At 35.8% G+C, this 20,264-nt stretch overlaps 1 protein-coding gene and 1 long non-coding RNA gene across 2 annotated transcripts; both read left to right on the top strand.

Moving 5' to 3' along the window:
- The first annotated feature begins 1,236 nt into the window (after positions 1–1,236).
- Positions 1,237–20,249, top strand: LOC137390107 (coiled-coil domain-containing protein 191-like). The gene is made up of 19 exons (XM_068076364.1): positions 1,237–1,317; positions 1,521–1,565; positions 1,804–1,933; positions 2,418–2,585; positions 3,611–3,801; positions 4,222–4,326; positions 4,485–4,597; positions 8,934–9,123; positions 12,348–12,503; positions 13,220–13,486; positions 13,951–14,098; positions 14,631–14,755; positions 15,149–15,262; positions 15,475–15,729; positions 16,656–16,757; positions 16,844–17,022; positions 19,283–19,400; positions 19,708–19,862; positions 20,026–20,249. Exons 1-19 carry the CDS (start codon positions 1,237–1,239, stop codon positions 20,156–20,158), a joined length of 2,775 nt encoding a protein of 924 aa, XP_067932465.1. The 3' UTR covers positions 20,159–20,249.
- Positions 5,904–6,988, top strand: LOC137385471 (uncharacterized). The gene is made up of 3 exons (XR_010977777.1): positions 5,904–5,987; positions 6,224–6,564; positions 6,821–6,988. It is a non-coding gene; the product is annotated as an uncharacterized lncRNA (long non-coding RNA).
- Positions 20,250–20,264: the final 15 nt, after the last annotated feature.

The raw sequence follows: 20,264 nt of genomic DNA, 5'->3' as shown, positions 1-20,264 counted from the left end.
ACTGACAAAATAACTGAATATATCATCACATTAATCTGGTGAATTTCCCTGACGTACACAACAGAAGCAAAATTGTGCAACTACAACACTTGCCCCACCAGGACAGCGCTCTTCCGTTGACGTACTCGAAGTCAGTGCTCCCTCAATGACCAACCACAGTAATATAGAGACACAACCCCTAACACTTATACGTCTACCCTCAGGCTAATCATATGCCTATAAAAGAGAACATTTATAGTAGTTCATCCTCTTTTGACTGTGACCTCTTGTAGACGTACAAGACAGAGCTTAAGGGCAGATTCAACTAGTTGTTGGCGTAAGATGTACTTTATTACTTAGCTTTTATTACTTATTGTTGCTTTGCTTTGTTTTAGAATTTTGCTATTGTGTATTAAGGTTTTGATTTATGAGAATAAAGAGTATTTATATTGCTACTCTGACATCTAATAAATAGCATAGTTGGACTTGCACTAAAAATCTGGGTCAAGTCCTATAAATTGAACTCTTGGCAACAATTCTTGGCAACCATAATAAGGCGGCTTGCCTTCTGAGACATTAATCATAAAAGCATAGTCTGGATAAAGTGAGACAAGGTAATCACTAATCACTGATGTTAGTGTAGTGTTTGAGTGAGTAAATTCCTTAGATACCACACATAACAATATCATTGGTGTCATTCTGCCTGAACTCAAATTTTGGCTTGGGAAAAATTGAAGCCAATTCCAGAGGCTGACAATTGCTTCTGGACATTTTACAACAAACTGCACTAATATAAAACTGCTCACGGACTTCAACTAAAAATTCAAATCAAAAGAATTCGGTCAAGATCAGAAGTGCATGGCCTTCGTTTCAGCCTAGTAAAAATACATGTGTATAAATCCTACACAATTACACAAAACCGCTATAAAAGTGAAAAAAAACTAAACAATAAACGTTATTATTTGCAACAGTTTAATGTCATAGCCCATGTAAAACCTACTATTAAATTTCATAAGAATTAACAAAAAAATTTTTAAAGGAAACATCAAAATAATTCTTCCTATTGAGTCATAGCATCCAGCTCGGCAACTAGCGTTTCTCGCTTTTATACCAAAGAGCTCATCAAAATCATGATACGTCCCGATAGCTAAAATGTAATTTGGGCTATATCCAAGGTAAACAATATGGCCGTCTTCAGTTTGCGTGCGATATTTTAAACTATAAACCAAAAGTACTTGACATAATTCTTGCACATCTATGGAAAGCCAAAGTCCATCGGAACTATACAAATGGCAACGAATAACGCAAAAATCAAAAGGAAGACACTCGAATAAAAGGGTTAGTAATCAGCTTTTTACATTGAATACCGAAAATTTCCATTTTATATCTTTTGAGAAAGATGCCATGCAATGCAGATTAGTTTTACCACCTTTTTGTGATAAACATATCATATTTCAATTGTTATTGTTAAAACACTTCAAAATGTTTGTTTTGCATATAGTTAAATTGTGAACAAGATAGTCCATTTTTTGCATTGATAGGTCAAACCTGACGCGATACCAAGTGATATTGAGCAATGGATAAAGGTATGTTACAAGGATTACTAACCTGATTACTATGAGCTAATTATCGGCAGTCGTCATGAAATCGTTTTTTTGTTGTAAATGCAAAAATAGAGATACTTCAAAGAAATGATCAAGATCATTTCACAGCATTTAGTCAGACTTAGTTTTGTTACAGCTTTTCGAAATAGAAATTTAAAATGACAATAAATTTTAAAAAGGTTAACACTTCTTTTTTACACAATGTATGTCTGAGTTGTAGAAAGTGGAAGAAGCATCAGATTTTGCAGCTGCTCAAGCCTTTGGTAAAGCAAGGACCGACAAGTCTACCAAAGCATCAATTCTGCAGACTGTTGACCAGTTGCATGATCATGATGCAGCGTATGATGAAGGTTAGTTATTTTGGTTTTAAAGATTACTTTTTTTACACCAGGTTTATAAATATCTATTCAGACATGTTATAGACAATATGGGCATCTGTAAAATTTTCATCTAAAATATCTAATATGGGGTTTACTACTGGAAAAGGCCTGCATAGTGCATACCATTTTATGTTTGCTTGGTTCGTTGCATGCATCTCATCTTCCAATTCAAAAAAAATTTAGATAATAGTTGTTTTGTTATAAATGCAAATTCCTTATTTACGATGCTCACATTAATCTTTAACTTTGCTTTAATTTATTTAAAACATTTGATTTTATCAAAGCTTATTTCATTGGAAACACAATTAAACTAAGTTGATATTATTTGTTGGTGATTTTTGCTTTATTCCTAACAAAAACCTTTTGACTTTTTGTGATCTAGCAACTTTGCAGCTAAGAAGTTTTAACTATATACTGAGTTAGCTCTCATCGTATAGTATTAGTCCTCTTATAGCCCAGGAGTTATTGAATGATTGGGTGCACGGAAACCTTCACGCTGTCGATGACCATTCAGTTGAGGCAGCTATTTGGGTAGATGATGAAGACATAAATTCTTCTAATTTTGAGCCGTCCATACAAAACATTATTCAACAAACGGATGCTGGAGCTCTTTCTATGGAAGGTATGAATACAACGAAAGTCTGTATATTACACACTCTTTATGGTCACTGTAGTGCTCCACAATTTACAACACTCACTATGATTCGTACCAACTGTACACACGGGTATTCCTCATGATTGTGTCATGTGTTTCAGAACACGTTTACATGACTTCCAACATGTAACTCCATGTAGACTCATTTTATAATTTAGAAAAGAAGGATTTTGTTTGGGTTGCCAATTATTTTATGAAAAATGAAATTTTTATATCATGATGTTTCTATTGCTCCTTAAGGATTAGAAGTCTACTTGTAACTTTTGTTGAATAATGTCACAACTCCCACTAATAAAGAATTCTAGGCTGAACTCAGGCTGTGTTAGAAGCCTGAGTTCAACCAGGGGAATTAATGTTCAAGTTGTTTAAGAAAATTTACATTAACCATTAGCTTAGTATTGCAACCTCTAATTATTATGATAATTTTCTATAGCTTGAAGTATTTTATATTTCACTGAAAAAGACAGTAATATGTTTTCAGTATTTACTGTGCATGGTCAGCATTATGTCACAGCATCGATACTGTGATTTTGTTGGCTGTGTGATTGTTAAAAATCATACTTTTCTCTCATAATTGTTATTGTTATAGAAGGTTGTCAACAGAGGTTTGCAGTTATGTATGCACATACGCATGCTTGTTTCATTTTTAGCCGTTTCAAAGTCATTAAGTTAATTACTGAATTACAATGAGTTACATTGTTGGTGTATGCAAGTAAATCTTCAGTACATGAAAGCATTAAAATTGCAACCAATCAACTTTTAAATGGTTTACCTAAACCAACCTATCATCAAGCGTGTCTCAAATACCAGCAAAACTTTTTCAACTCACAATCTATAGGCTTTCATCGCTTCCTTTATCTTTACCATACCAAATAGACTTTCGGCAGCTTTGGCAATATTTCTCTTGCATTTTCTTCTGAAGCATATGCAATGCTTGTCTCTGCAATGCTAGTCCATGCTTTGATAGGCTTTTATTCATAATATAAATTTAGAGTATGACAGGCTGATGAACTTGGACAATTACAATGAGGATGCAGCCACTGAGAACATTTTAGAGGAACTTAGGAAAAAAGAAGTTATTAGGCCTGAGTTTTTATATGATCTCGGGGACATTGGTGGCAAGCCCACAGCCCCTAAACCAAAGAAAGATCCCTCTGTCAAGATGCAGGTTAGGCAAGCTCAGGTAAGATGTCAGAAGTTGTTTTCTACTGTGAATACCTTTAAGGAAGTGAACAAGATGGATAGATATAGTAAACAAGTTAATCTGTAAAGCATCACTGCATGTTCCTGCAACATTCAAGATTTGGTTTTCCTTTAAACTTCAAGCCACAGGCATATTAGTCTCCATTTCTTTGGGGCTTGAATTTTAATTCATTTAAACGAAATCACTAGCAAGTACAACCAAAATTTTAATGTTTTATTTTTGAGTGCTATAGTTTTGTTTAGGTTGAGAAGTCTGTTGTGATGGAATGCTTTTGCCATAGTATATCATCAATATGTTAGTTGGTACATTTTTTACAGGTTAATAAAACAAATGATTCTGTGTTGTCTCGGTTGTTAAGTTGTCTCGGTAAATAGCCATAGAACTCGACATTTCTCACAGGTAAAAGTCAATCGCGATAAGAGACGAAATGAGGTAAAGCAGAAACAGGAGCAAGAGGCTATTCGAAGAGAAGCGATAACCACAGCCAAGCAAAAAGCAGCAGAGGTGAGTTCTTTAGGCCCAGAGGTCTGAATACTGGCAAGGAAGTCATACATTACAAGGCCAGAAAATGAGTGTGTGAAAGAAAGAGAGAGGGAGAGTCGTGAATTAAAGCTTTTTGAGAATAAGAAAAATGAGGCCTACTTGAGTTGTTAACCTCACAGGAGCGAAGAAAAGCAGCTCAGAAGGTAAAGCAGGAAGAGATAGAGATTCAGAAGGAGATGGCTAGGATAAAGAAGGAGTTACAAGAGGAAAAGAAAGAGCAGCTCCGAAAGCAGTGAGTCCTTGATCGCTTTTATTGCTTTCTTGAAGAGTGCATTATCCACATCCCACTGCAATTCTTTAAAGGTTGACTTGCAACAAAATTCACATTACAGTTATTTGGTATCAAAAGATTCGCCATGTCTTACTCTGTAGTGTTGTAGGTGCCAAATATGTGGGAATGTGATTAAAAGCTCGTAAAAGCTAAAAAACGAACAAAAAATCGCAGCCACACGAGACCGCCCTAGGTTGGATTCGTTTTCCAAAACGGCTAAAATATGACGTATGTGTGCTAAAACGGCTAAAATGTGTGCGAGATAGTTTATGTTTACACTTTCATGCATCCTTATTCGTCGAACTATTTTCACAAATATACTTCACGCTTGCGATAAAAACCATGTCTATTGTTCTTACGCGTCTATTTTATCGGCATCGTAATGCTGCAACTTTGAGCACTGATATCTCAAAACATAGCATAAAAATATGTTTAATTTTTTAAGCTTAACTTGAACGATTGCATATCATCATCTGATAAAAATGATGAGCCTTTTGGTCCGCTATGATGGTTGAAAAATGCTGTAGAAATTTTTCGCGCCATATAGCGGGAATTGTAAGTCACATGACCAGATAATGTTAGTTTCAGTTCAAGTTTGATCTATCGCAAATAGCAAACACGCTTTCTCATATTAAACTTGTTTATTTCAATTCGTCATAATGTCTAACGCGCCACATAGTGTTTGTGCAGCTGCCAAGCTGAGAAGCACCTTTTTTTGGCCAAGAGCTGAGAAAAGACCAGACCTCCACCGGGCGTGGAACAACTGGGTGAAGCTGGATGTGACAAACTTTATTTATTCGCCTGCTTACTCTTACCTTTGTTTTCGCCAGTTCAAAGACGACATGTTTTCTAACCTGTTTGCATACTCCACATGTCACCAAAGCACGTGAGTAATTTATTTTATGAACTACTTGTATTAGTAGTTGTAACTCGGGTTATTTTCTAGTATTCTCCTAATAGTACTGTATTAATCTATATTTAATATAACAATATTAATGTCATTTAATTGTAATATTATTAGTATTTCATCTTTTTAATTACGTGTATTATCCTTATTATAATAACAAAACTAATTCATACTGCATATCTATCTGTAAAACGTAATATATTAATATATAATTGATAAAATAATGTTGTTTCACGATTAATTTCGCCAAATTTCTTAACCCCACTCACTTATAGATATGGTATATAAAATAGTTATTGCCATTTTCTGGTATCATCGTTAATAGCATATTAATATTATTAGTTGATTATTATTAGTATTAGATGAAGAATTTGTGCCAACCACTGAAGACTGGGAAGAGTTTGAGCGCTATGTTGGCCAGCGTCAAACGCTCTCCAATTACATGTAAGATAGAAAACCGAACTAAACCAAACTTGACAAAATATAAAAAATATCCATAGAGTTATTACTCACATTTTATTTTTACAATATCATGGATTCTGATAGGGTTGTGTAAAATCTGTGTCATGATTGCATGGCTATATATTTATTCTTTTTCTGATCAAGCAAATATGATATAATAACAGGAAATGATGTTGTACATATCTTATTGCAAGTCAACTATTGTGTCGTGATTTCAGACCCGAATCCTCCTTCAAAGAGGAGAAAATAATAGTAAGTGTGACAGCACTCCAGCGACTATTTCACTGTCACACCTGCGCCCTCCCCTGCTCATTCACGATGGTGCGAGAAGGCGGATGGGTAGAGTTCAAGGTTACATGTGCCTCCTGTCACCGATCGTACACTTGGGAAACAACTGCCAGGGTGAACAGAGCTCACGTCATCAACCCCCCTGCTGGCAGCTGCATCACTCTTTTCTGGCGGATGCCTTACGCAGAACTTCCGTTTTCTGTCGCTCCTGAACATCGCAATACCAAGCCACAGCGTTTGCCTCTACCAACAAAGAGAATACTTACATGGTGTGAGTGTTAATATTTACTCATAAACTTGGAAAATGTGAGTAAAAGCTTGGCACACTAATTGAATAACGACATTTAGAAACAATTTTTTTCTTGAAATGAAAATATGTCATCCTTCAAGCAAAATATATTATAATTCAAAATTCTGATTCTTCATCATAATATAGCACAAAAAGGGGGAAGAGGATTCTACATTCTTAGACTAATGATAATGATGCAAATTAATCTTGTATAATGAAGTTTTACAATATTTTACAGTGTATTGCTGAGCAGTACACCCTGCATAACGAGGGATTGATGGCAGCAATCGATTGGGAGCTTGATTTGGCAGGTGACGGTAGATGCGATAGTCCGGGGCATTGCGCACTATACAGAGCCTACACTATGATGGATCAGAGCTGCGGTTTAATAGTCAGCAGCCATCTTGTCAAGGTAAAACTTTGACAGTTTTTACTTCACAGCCTGACAAAAACCCAAATTTTTTAGTAGTTATCAATACATAAACATGAAGTTGCTTATCTAGCTAAATAGTTCATTCAAATAATGTGAAAGTAATTGTTGGTCGTAACTTTCTTTATTTTGCAGTCAACAGAGACCACCAGCTCTAACACCATGGAGCTGGAAGGCTTCAATCGATGCCAGTCCGATCTAATTTCCCACGGCCTGAGAGTGAGGTCCATTACAACGGATGTTGTTACAAAGGTTGTGTGCATACTGCAAGTTTGTGTTTTGGCTTATGCCACAAATTTGTCGCCGTAAGCGACGGCCTCTACCTGCCTGCTTGGTGTCTAAGATTCGGGCTCTTTTCCCACCAACGGATGATGAAGAAGAGTTTGCAGACTTGCAAACAAGATTTGCGGCATAAACTAAAACACAAGATTGCGGTATGCACACAACCTTTTCCGAGCATTTGGCGATGGCTCTCCAAATGGGAATAGATTATCTACCAAAACAATTATTGAAAAACAATAATTGCTGATCATCAAAATAATCTCGATCTTTATATAATAAAATCATAAAACTAATACACTCTCTACTGTAGTAAGTGTACAAGCCAAATATAACAGTTCTCCTTGTGTTCCACGAGTTCAGAATATGTGTGTTCAACTGATGCATTAAATGTGTAACACAAGAATTTTAGATAATGCTTGACACATTAGCATAGCCTTGGTGTTGTTGGCATTAAATGAATATCCAACTCACTATGATATCGCAGGTAATTATTCCACCTCAACTCAACGGGTGCAGACGCCACAAATTCGTTTACACCAGGATGCATACACAGGCATTCATGCTCCCCTCGGTCAAGGAGAATGCGCAAACTCAGCATAATGGCAGCACAAACATTCAGGAAGAGATGGCATGTCTTGACAACGCTTGCAGGCACACCACTCTGTAGCCGGTGGTATTAGCTCCTAAAGAAATGAACAGATATGTCTATGCAACCATAGCTAATACATCAGGTCGATGTTATCCAACAGTATATCAGTGCAGCACTAGATTTAAATATTAAAATTGTTAATGTTGTCATTCGAGAAAAATCTGTAATTATTTTTTCGCAATATTGAAGCGATAATTATCATCATTAAAATCATATATAATAATATTCGTTCTATCACTCTCGAGCTAAAACTATTACTACTAGCTAGCTTGGCACATAAGAGCTGGCTAGTGGCGGTGCTTACTTGCTGGGAGGTTTGATTCTGTTGAGGATCTTCTTCAGATAGAGCGTCAGGCTCGAAACGCCAGGGTCTTAACTTTTCAGAATTTGGCATTTTTTATGAACGCGACTCAGACACGAATAGTCGAACGGAATGGCCAAGCCGAAACTGTAAAGTAGCGAGCATCTATATTTGATACGGAGTCTTAGGTAAAACCCGAAGTGTTTATCATAAACTATTGCTACGATAAGTTTGATATTGAGCTTTTTATTGGCCTTTCAATTCGCGCGAGAACATCACGTGACAAGACAATAACCATACAGCGCGGATACGTCATCGAAATCAAGAGATTCCAATCTACGGCGGCTTTTTGTTTTTGAGCTTTTAAGAGCTTTTAATCACATTTCCACATATTTGGCACCTACCACACTACAGAGTAAGACATGGCGAATCTTTTGATACCAAATAACTGTAATGTGAATTTTGTTGCAAGTCAACCTTTAAGGAATCCTTAGTAAATCAATTGTATAACTAAGTTATGAATATTTATACTAATCCGTCATTCGTCTGTTACAAGCAAAGCCTGAGAACCTTGCAAAACAAATCAGTAATATGCTGAATGAACTAGTTGCTGTTTGATAGATCATGCAGTTCATAAAAAATAGGTTCATGTGTTTCCTGGTCACAGTCTTTATTTGTGTTGACCACAGAGAGGAGGAGAGAGCGCTAGAACAGAAGATTGCCGCGGTGGCCAAGGCTCAGGCCAAGAAGAAAAAGGTTGCTAATGAACTTCTTGACTCAGTTACAACAGAGGCCTCTGCAAGGGACACCGAAAGACGACGTAAACTAGCTAAGGCTATAGAGAAAGCTGAGGCTAGACATGTCACTCATAATTTGAAGGTACAAATCAAAGTGGTTCGTGCCATAGTTAAGTAGAAGCGCTTGTCGCACCAGGCTAAGAATGGTTTACGGGCACAAAATGAAAAAGTGGAAAATGGCTGCAGGATTATGTTGCAGCGCATTGCAAATTCAGAGTATTTGAGTTTTGGTACAATACATAGGATGCATATATGCACAAACAGTAAGCGCTCCTACAATGTAAATAATCGATTTCGGGAATGTTTATGTTTTGGTGATTTTAGGTGATACGAACAGTAAAATACATGTTAATCGCCTAATCCATTCTAACATCTTCTCAAACTCACTTCTTTGGCCCTTCCACAAGGAGCAAACTAGACTTAATGGTTTTAATTTAAAGACTGTACAGTAATAATTGTAGTATTGATTTAACAAAATGAATGTAACTAGCTTTAGGCTGGTCAGAAGCAATATTTTCTCCTAGCTTCGAACCCGAGCAAAGGATAGACAAATGACCAGACGCATCGCTCCTAATACATTTAGTAAAACTAAATTTTTTTTTTTTTATTTTTGACATATAATATATTTTGTAATAGTTTTCCTTAGCAGAATAGACAATGCTGTCAAAAAAACCAATGTAAATTGACATTGAAGGTGTGCGCTCACCTTAACTTATTGCAAAATTACTGCATTGGTGAACGATAAACTGAGTGAAATTGATAGAAAAAAGTAAAAATCTTGTCGATACAAACCAGTAATACTACAATTACTGTGCAGTCTTTAAATTAAAACCATAAAGTCTAGTTTGCTTCTTGTGGAAGGGCCAAAGAAGTGAGTTTGAGAAGATGTTAGAATGGATTAGGCGATTTACATGTATTTTACTGTTCGTATCACCTAAAATCACCAAAACATAAACATTCCCTAAATGTATTATTTACATTGTAGGAGCGCCTACTGCGGGTGATCTATATATATTATATATAGATCCCGAGCGATATATGCACTGTAACTAGAGTAGCACAACCTTCAGGTGTGAATGCTGAAAGCTGTAAGGCGTCAGTCAGCTGTGTTCACACCTACTTACAAAGACCAGTTTTTATCTTCATCCATACTTGCCTTCCCATGTTTGGAAGACTCATGAGCCACTTAAAATTAAACTAAATCATATCAATATCATCCTATCAATACCATCCTATTAATATCATCCTATCAATATCATCCTATCAATATCATCCCATCAATATCATCCTATCAATGTCATCCTATCAATATCATCCTATCAATATCAGCCTATCAATATCATCCTATCAATATCATCCTATCAATATCATCCTATCAATATCATCCTATCAATATCATCCTATCATTATCATCCTATCAATATCCTATCAATATCATCCTATTATTATCATCCTATCAATATCATCCTATCAATACCATCCTATCAATATCATCCTATCAATACCATCCTATCAATATCATCCTATCAATACCATCCTATCAATATCATCCTATCAATACCATCCTATCAATATCATCCTATCAATATCATCCTATCAATATCATACTATCAATATCATCCTATCAATACCATCCTATCAATATCATCCTATCAATATCATCCTATCAATACCATTCTATTAATATCATCCTACCAATATCATCCTATCAATATCATCCTATCAATATCATCCTATCAATATCATCCAATCAATATCATCCTATCAATATCATTCTATCAATACCATTCTATCAATATCATCATATCAATATCATCCTATCAATATCATCCCATCAATATCATCCTATCAATATCATCCTATCAATATCATTCTATCAATACCATTCTATCAATATCATCCTATCAATATCATCCTATCAATATCATCCTATCAATATCAGCCTATCAATGTCATCGTATCAATATCATCGTATCAATATCATCGTATCAATATCATCCTATCAATACCATTCTATTAATATCATCCTATCAATATCATCCTATCAATATCATCCTATCAATATCATCCTATCAATATCATCCTATCAATATCATCCTATCAATATCATACTATCAATATCATCCTATCAATACCATCCTATCAATATCATCCTATCAATATCATCCTATCAATACCATTCTATTAATATCATCCTACCAATATCATCCTATCAATATCATCCTATCAATATCATCCTATCAATATCATCCAATCAATATCATCCTATCAATATCATTCTATCAATACCATTCTATCAATATCATCATATCAATATCATCCTATCAATATCATCCCATCAATATCATCCTATCAATATCATCCTATCAATATCATTCTATCAATACCATTCTATCAATATCATCCTATCAATATCATCCTATCAATATCATCCTATCAATATCAGCCTATCAATGTCATCGTATCAATATCATCGTATCAATATCATCGTATCAATATCATCCTATCAATACCATTCTATTAATATCATCCTATCAATATCATCCTATCAATATCATCTTATCAATATCATCCTATCAATATCATCCAATCAATATCATCCTATCAATATCATTCTATCAATACCATTCTATCAATATCATCCTATCAATATCATCCTATCAATATCATCCCATCAATATCATCCTATCAATATCATTCTATCAATATCATCCAATCAATATCATCCTATCAATATCATTCTATCAATACCATTCTATCAATATCAGCCTATTAATGTCATCGTATCAATATCATCGTATCAATATCATCCTATCAATACCATCCTATCAATATCATCCTATCAATATCATCTTATCAATATCATCCTATCAATATCATCCGATCAATATCATCCTATCAATATCATCCTATCAATATCATCCTATCAATATTATCCTATCAATAACATCCTATCAATATCATCCTATCAATACCATCCTATCAATATCATCCTATCAATATCATCCTATCATTATCATCCTATCAATATCATCCAATCAATATCATCCTATCAATATCATCCTATCAATGCAAAAAACATGCCTGGTGCATTTAACATCCCATATATTTCCCAATAATGTTTTAAAAACTGTTTGACAAAAATATGAATACGGTCATTTTCTCACACCCCATCCATGAGCCTTGAATTGTGTCTAACCAGATGTAAATGTAACCACAAGGCTGAAGTAAATAGTCATTCATAAATTTCACCATAGCAAGGTACATACAGTAGATGTTTTATATCACAGCCTGTCACACTTGTAGCTGATGAGGCAATGCTTCAACAGTTGGTTTGACTTGATTTTGGAGAGGAGACTGCAGCTAGGGAAGGCTCGGGCAGTCTCTGATTGGAAATGTTTGTTCCGAGCGTGGAATGCTTGGCGGCACTACACCCGGGACTGTAACCTGGAACGACTCAAGGTAGACATATTACACACTCATCAGTCTCAGTATATCTGCTGTTATATAGCTTATAATTTAGGAAATGGTTTATGTTCTTAGGCTAATCATCTGATTACTTTTGTATATAATGAACACTTTTTGGTTCAGACATCGTTAGCCAAAGTTTTATTTTGTATTTTTAAATCTATGTTAAGTATACAGTTATGCAAGGTTGTGTTGCAATTCTCAGAGTATAAGCTTTTATAAGCGTACATATGCTAGTTTTTTGTTTACAAAACTATATTTTAAAATAAACTCAGTAGGTTTTTGTTCAGAAGGGCTGACGCATCGCTGTCAACATTGAAAGTGTTGAAGTCGCAGCTGCCATATTAGCCCTCAGTCTGTGCAGCTGCTATATATCATGTGTTAATGTGGATTTCTATTTCAAGTAGAATATTTTTTTAGTTTACTTTTTCTCATACTTAATGTTTCCACGCATATAGTTTGATAGTTTAATATAATATAATGTAGTTTGATGGTTGCATCCTCCATTTCAACAAATCTGTAGCCAAATTATTTGGGTATTTCACTCACCATTTTACCAGCAATTACTATTAGTGTTCTAGCAACATGGAATTGTTTTCTCCTTTCTCTACAAACGGGATTATAGCAGTGTGAGTAGATTTAAGCAAAAAGAATCAGTAGTGGGTAGAAAGTTTTCTAATTTTATTTAACATTCAAATGTTATTCCTCAGAGGAAACACGAGAACAGCATGGTAGAAGATCACAGGAAGTTACACCAAAGCCACGCTCACTACGAGAAGAAGTTGCTGAAGAAGTACTGGTTACAGTGGCAGATATGGCTGGCTCAGGAGAAGCAGGCGAGAGATTTAGCTAATGATCAGAATACTGTCAGACATAAAATGTCTGCCTTCTTAGCAACTGGTAAACAGTTGGCTCGGCAACAAAAGGATGTGGAAAGACCTCCTTCAGCAAGTTCTAGGCTAGTTCAATCACATGTTGTAAGTCTCTCTCTTCACACTAAACTCTTTATTAGCTATCGGCATGTTCTAGTAGTCTTTAACTTGTGGTCACCTCCTAATAAAACCCTAACTTCTATAAGAAAGTTTTGTTTTGTATTAAAAAGCGGTCTTTTGAATTTTAAATAAGTTTTCTGTATTTTCACAAAGGAAAGTTGTTTGATGGCATCTTGTTAAAGCAGCTGGTTTCTAAAGTAGGTAGTGTTTAAGTTAGGTTAGGTTATTGTTAAGGTAGGTTATTGTTAAGGTACATGTAAGTAGTCGCTAAGATAGGTGTTGGTGTTCAATGTTATGCAGCGGAGTCATTTACTTATAATCACCCGGTTTCAGGACATTTGAACTTCAAATTTTTTGGCTATAATTTGACAAAAATTTATGATCTCAACAAGTTAGCTGATGGTGTATGTATGCATCTGCACGCGTTATATTTGGAGCTAATTTTGCAGAATGAGATGTTTGATCAATCTGTTCATGTCAAGTCAAGGCCACAAAGTAGCAGAAGTAGACAGCTACCTACTGAGGCCTGGCAAATCACAAGGAAACACCTCAAATTAACTAACAAGCAAATAACTGACCTGACAGACAATCCACACAGTAAGTGACTGTCTCCCATATTCAATTTCGCGTACACATATAGTTTAATGTTTGCATCTTCTGTTTCAACCAATCTGTAGCCACATTATTTGGGTACTTCACTTACCAGTTTACCAGCAATCACTTGTGGTGTTCTAGCAGCATGGAATGGTTTTCCCTTTTAATTACAAGCAGTATTATAGGAGGGTCAGTAGATTATCAATATCAACTACAAGCAGTGTTATGACAGCATGAGCAGGTGTTTGTACCTATCAGCTACAAGCTGTAATATGACAACATGTGAAGGTGTTTATAGCTATCAACTACAGACAATGTCAAGGCATCATGAGAAGGTGTTTGTAGTTACAACTATTGGCGGTGTTATGACAGCATTAGTAGGTGTTTTTGTCTACAACGATTGGCAGTGTTATGACAGTATGAGCAGGTGTTTGGAGTTACCACCCACAAGCGCTTTCATTTTTAATTTGACCTTCATTCATTCAATGGACATTAGCGATCTTTTTTAATGCTTTCTATTGTCATTCCTTTCCAGATCCTGGTGTGGAGCAGGATGCTTTTGCAGAAGCTACATCAGATATCTCCCTCACTCCCTCAACTCATGTCGGTGTTCCCAAGTCTTTCCAGAATAGATTCAATGCACAACAAAAGATCCTTCAGGTAGACACTTAAATTCTTTGCAATGCTGTGCATTTTATGAGTTCAATATGTTTAACTGTTAGACACAGTATTATAAGATGCCTTTCTATAGGTTCTTTTTGTTATTTTAAAACAAGTTAGTATTTTCGTTGATTTTGTAAGATTACATGTAATGTTTGATTATCTAATTAGAGCAGTGTGTATAACCCTTCTAACGATCATATGGACTAAATAAAATTTATCAATTGAATCTGTTAACTTATATTATCTGTGCATAGCAGCCCTTAAGATATTGTGACTTCTGCTGACACGCTGTTTCTACTTTCCGTTTTTATAAAGATACTTTGGAGGGTAATTCAGTTCCTTTATAAGCTATTCCTTTCGTTATTTCTATTTACTATGTATAATCTTTAGGAGCAACAGAAAGCTCTGAAGGAGCAAAAGAAGATGATTGAAGACCTAAGATTTAAACAGGATCGGAGTCTGTTAGAGGAGCAAATCAAGCAGCAGCAGGTTATACAGCAACAGGTAGGTATCTCCAGCATTGCGTGTGCAGTAGTTGTACCTGCGCTACACTGTTTAGTCTGATTTTCATATAACTGATATTTATAAAGCTTCTGTTTTCTTGTCTTGTTTTATTACTTGCCATCTGATAATCAGACAGCTATATCAGTGTGTACGGTTCCCTATCATATAGACCTCGTCATTCTCTCACATATAAACCTCGTCGTTCTTTTTAGTTGGAAAAGTTAACAAAACTGACCCTTGAAGACAAGAAGTTAGACCAGGTTATTCCACAGTCTGGCAGAATGAGTGTCATGCCTTCTACTGAACAAGAGCCTCCACAGACTGCAAGGTCTCAGGCCAGCTCTGTTAGTCACGCCAACTCTATGTCTAGCGCATTCAGTAAGAGAATGGAGGAACGGGCTACGGAGCGAGCAAAGGCAAAACAAGAGAGGGAAGAGCGCAAGAAAAAGCAGGAGCAGAAGAGAGTAGTATGTACTACTCACTTATCTTGAGTTCACCAATGACTATGTACTACTCACCTATCTGGGTATACCAAATACTATGTACTACTCACCTATCTGGGTATACCAATGACTATTTACTACTCACCTATCTGGGTATACCAATGACTATTTACTACTCACCTATCTGGGTATACCAATGACTATGTACTACTCACCTATCTGGGTATACCAATGACCATGCACTACTCACCTATCTTGAGTTTACCAATGACCATGCACTACTCACCTATCTTGGTTTACCAATGACTATGGAAATCCTAATGGACTTATATAGGAGTTACTCTCTCTCTCTCTCTCTGATTGTCCTTTACGAAAAAAGTCAATTCAAATTATTTTCGGATTTTAACCATTCATGGAATTGTCTGCCCGCGAATTCGCTAAGTTTTAAATCCTTCGAATAATATCATCCTGTAGGTTATATATAGTTCGCTGTGGAAGATTCATTTAGCTTTTTTGTTCTTCTTTAGCTAGTCTCAGTTTCATTCATGTGTATATACGTATGTACTTGTATGTTTTGCCTGTGTGTGAATGTGTGCATGCGCATGTGTCTTTATGTGTATGTGCATATGTGTGCATGAATATGTGTGCGCTTTGTATGTTTCCGAATGTATGCATACATACTTATGTGTATGTATGTCTGTGTAAATGTGTATGGGTGAATGTGTGTGTGTATGTATGTGTGTATGCATATGTATGTGTGCATTTGTATATAAAACATTATTGTAATAAATATAATAAAGTAAAAATACTTAACTAATATTTGCTCATAGAAGATGATTTCAAAACATTTATGGAGCGAAGCAAGCAATGCTACTGCTCTTAACAATCTGGAAAGCCTGTTGTGCTATTTATATAATCCAGTCTTTTACACTGTCTCAGCATGTGTGTAGGCAGAAATGGTGGCGAAGGAGGAAGAACTGAGACAACAGGAAGCTGAGGAAAGAAGAAGGAGAGTAGAGGCATTTAAAGAGAAGAGGCGACTGGAAAAAGAGGTAATAACCTATTGGACAAGATTTACATTTGAATTTTAGAAGGTAGTGTTCAGGAATAGATACTTTACATGATTCATGTTATTTAGAGGGAGTTTGAGTTGCAACAGATGAAGGAGAAGACGATTGCCAATCAGCATAAAGCAGACGAACACTCTAGACTAAGAGTTCTGAAGTTCCATGGATTCAGACAACTCAAGCAGCACTGTGAGAGAATGAAGAATCTAAAAGCACAGGCTAAACAACATTGCAGTTTCACTTTACAAAGGTAGCTCTAATTTGAAGTATTATCTGGCTGTAATCTATTTTATAGAAACATTTAGCGGAGGTTTAATTAGTTTAGTATGGAACGGAATCATGTCCTTATTCTATATTTCAGTTTTGAAGTCTTCAACGCTTAGTGATTTTCTTTGATCTTACCCAGTATTACTACTTCCACTAATAAATAATCTCTCTACCACAAGTTCACATGCGCTTACGTGTTCAAATGTATTCAAAGTTTACATTTTTCATTTGTAAGTAGATTTTTAGGATTTTATTAAAATATCATATGAGTTGTCAAATCAGGAAATAAAATGAAATGTTTCTGAATTTCTAGTCTCACAGTCATTCAAGTATTGCTGTGCTAGAGGTCTGAGTTTAACCTGGTGAAATGACGTTAAGTTGGTTTGAGTAAATTTACATTAACCATTAGTTTAGACTCCAATTTCTAATTACAGTGAAACTCGGATAACTCAAACTTCAAGGGACCGAGCAAAAGTGTTCGAACTATCAGAGTGTTCAAGTTATCAGAGGACTGTCACAAGTCCATGTATTTACTTATTTATTAGTAGATACATGAACATATACAAACTATAATATAGATCAAAAGCACAAATGGCTTGTTTCAAATTAAATGCTTCTAATGTAAAGTTTAAACGTTTTTATCAAATATTATAGAGATTTTTCTATCACTTGAGATTGGTTTGTTGTTTGAGGTGATGTTATTGCCAGGACGTTTTTTTAGATTGACATTGGCAAAACTTGATCGTTGCTGAAATGCTCAAAGAAAAGACATCTTTTTCTTTTGAGCGTTTTACCCACGATCAATTTTGCCGATCTTTCTTGAAGTTTATGCAGAGATTACCTTACTTTATCTGGGATTCGTTAAGAGCAACAATCCGAGGCAGTTCAATTAAAAGTTTTACGGTACATTGTATATCACTCACGCTTTTTGAATGGATACTTATTGAATGTACACACGTATTTTGTGTTTAGGTCAAACGATGAATAGTTTTTTTAGCTAAGACAACGTATACGTTTAATTACAATTTTTAAGACGTTTTAAACATTCAACATTCCGACGTTAATTCAACACGGAATCAACGTCGGAAAACTATTCATCACGGGCTAGCCGGGTCACGCACTCAAGGATTTTCGCCACGCAAATACAAAACAAAAACAACATGCTGTTTTTGTTTTGTATGTGCGTGGCGAAAATCCTTGCGCGTGTGACTCGGCTAACCCGTGCTATTTATCGTCTAGCAGTATAAATCAAATTTCACCAAACCTTTAGAACAGTCGTTGACAAAAATATCTTGCCGATGGAGGTAATAACGACGCTTATGAATTACGAAAAGTTGAGGTTTACCTCTATGGCTTGGAATAAAGTGATTTTCTAAAGCGATAGCAACCGTTTCGGTAGCCGTTGGGCAAAAAACAGTTCGTTATAACAGTGTTGAGTTTGAGTTATATAGAGCCATTTATCATTGCGTGGGAACGGACCAAGCAAATCCAGTCGAGTTAACCATGTGTTCGCTATATCCGAGGGCGAGTTATCCATGTTTCACTGTATTATGATAATTTATTATAGTTTGAAGTATTTGATATTTTACTTCAAAAATATACGGTAACATATTTCAAGTTCCTACTTTGCACGGTGAGCATATTGTCATCACTTAACTACTGTGTAAAGAACAAAGTACCACTCTAGGCTTTGTGCTTAGTACGTTGTTATTTATTATTTATTTTGCGAAAGGTTCTAAGACAGTACGCGTACATAATTTGTTTTAGCGTGTCTGTCAATTGCACTAAGGTGGGCTGTCAAGTACAAAAAATATTTCTGCAATTGGTAATGCCATTAAATCAGCTCGTGTTCTTACTAGTTCACCAGAGAAACCAGAGAGTTTAATCAAAACTCTGCTATGATATTTTTCAGTGACAAGTTTGCAAGCCATTTCCAAAGTTTAAATTTGAAGATAGCCTCTCTGTATTATGTTACAAGTTGATACAAGTTGATGTAAGTTATAGTTGCTGGACCACTGCATTAAGTATCCAAGGGTAATGCCTGTGATGATATTTCCTATTAATTTAGTATACTTTGAGTTTGTCAACTCATCTTAAACACTGAAGGCTCACAATCAATATCACATGACAGACTCAAAGGTCAGGTGAAGCTCCTGGATATCAGCAGGCGATAGGTCAGGTGATATTTTGCTGTTAGCCTGTAGTTCCACGATTGCGGTGTACTGATGCTCATACTATTGTAGGCAAACTTTTCAACTGTGGAAGTTGAGGTACGAGGTAGAGGAGGCTATGCGTAATGAGAAGGCTGATGAGCTGTACAACAGACAACTAGTCAAAAGGTGCTTCAGCAACTGGACACAGGTAACTCCTGTCTTAAAGAGTGTAGCTGTGTCAGACAACATACATAAAGTACATATACATTCTTCTTTCAAGAAGATTGATGCTGGTGCTCATGTTATTGGATGGAAGTTTATGAGCAGTCTCAAGTAACAAAATCTTTTTATAGGATTCTACTACATTTATCTCTGTTCATAATTCTAGATATATAGTCCATGTGGCTATTGAGATGCGTTTCATCACTTGCATCACTTCATCTGTCGCTAATAGTCTATGTCCATCAAGCTACAGACATGGTTGATCTTTTGTCAACATACTGTTAACATTATAGTGGAGGCTACAGTTCCAGATACTATCCATAAGGGCTGATCGGCACTATCATTCCAGGCTGCTATCTAAGGTGTTTAGGCCCTGGCAGGAGTTGACTACCAAAGAAAAGATAGAGCTGTGGGAGAAGGAACGACATGCTCGCCAGCATGATATCAGGTATATAATCATACATTGAATTGTCTACCAATCAGACATGTTCAGTCCATATCAAATGTTGTATGGATGTACAAGGAACAGTAATCAGCAGAGGTTGTTTTGTACTTGAATATTCTATTGTCAAAGACCCAGTTGCGTTGCATAACCACACGCTGTATTGCAGGCGATTAAAAAGTTGGGTGTTCACTACCTGGAAGCGTCTACCAGCAGACAGAAAGGCTGAGGAGGAGAAAGAGAAAAGGCGCAAAGAGCTGAGACGAAAAGTGGCTAGCATCTTGCCCGATTTTCATTCATGATATTAGTGGACTAATTTTTTTTACTCACCCAAATGTTTAAATTTTGTGTAGTCATTTGTATTGCTTAAAATAAGTTATTCTTTCATGCAAATCTTGATCTTTCGCT

The sequence above is a fragment of the Watersipora subatra genome, chromosome 1, assembly GCF_963576615.1.
Source record: "Watersipora subatra chromosome 1, tzWatSuba1.1, whole genome shotgun sequence".
NCBI classification, from domain to species: Eukaryota; Metazoa; Bryozoa; class Gymnolaemata; order Cheilostomatida; family Watersiporidae; genus Watersipora; species Watersipora subatra.
The sequence above is the reverse complement of the archived record's forward strand: the minus strand, read 5'-3'. Positions and strand labels throughout refer to the sequence as shown.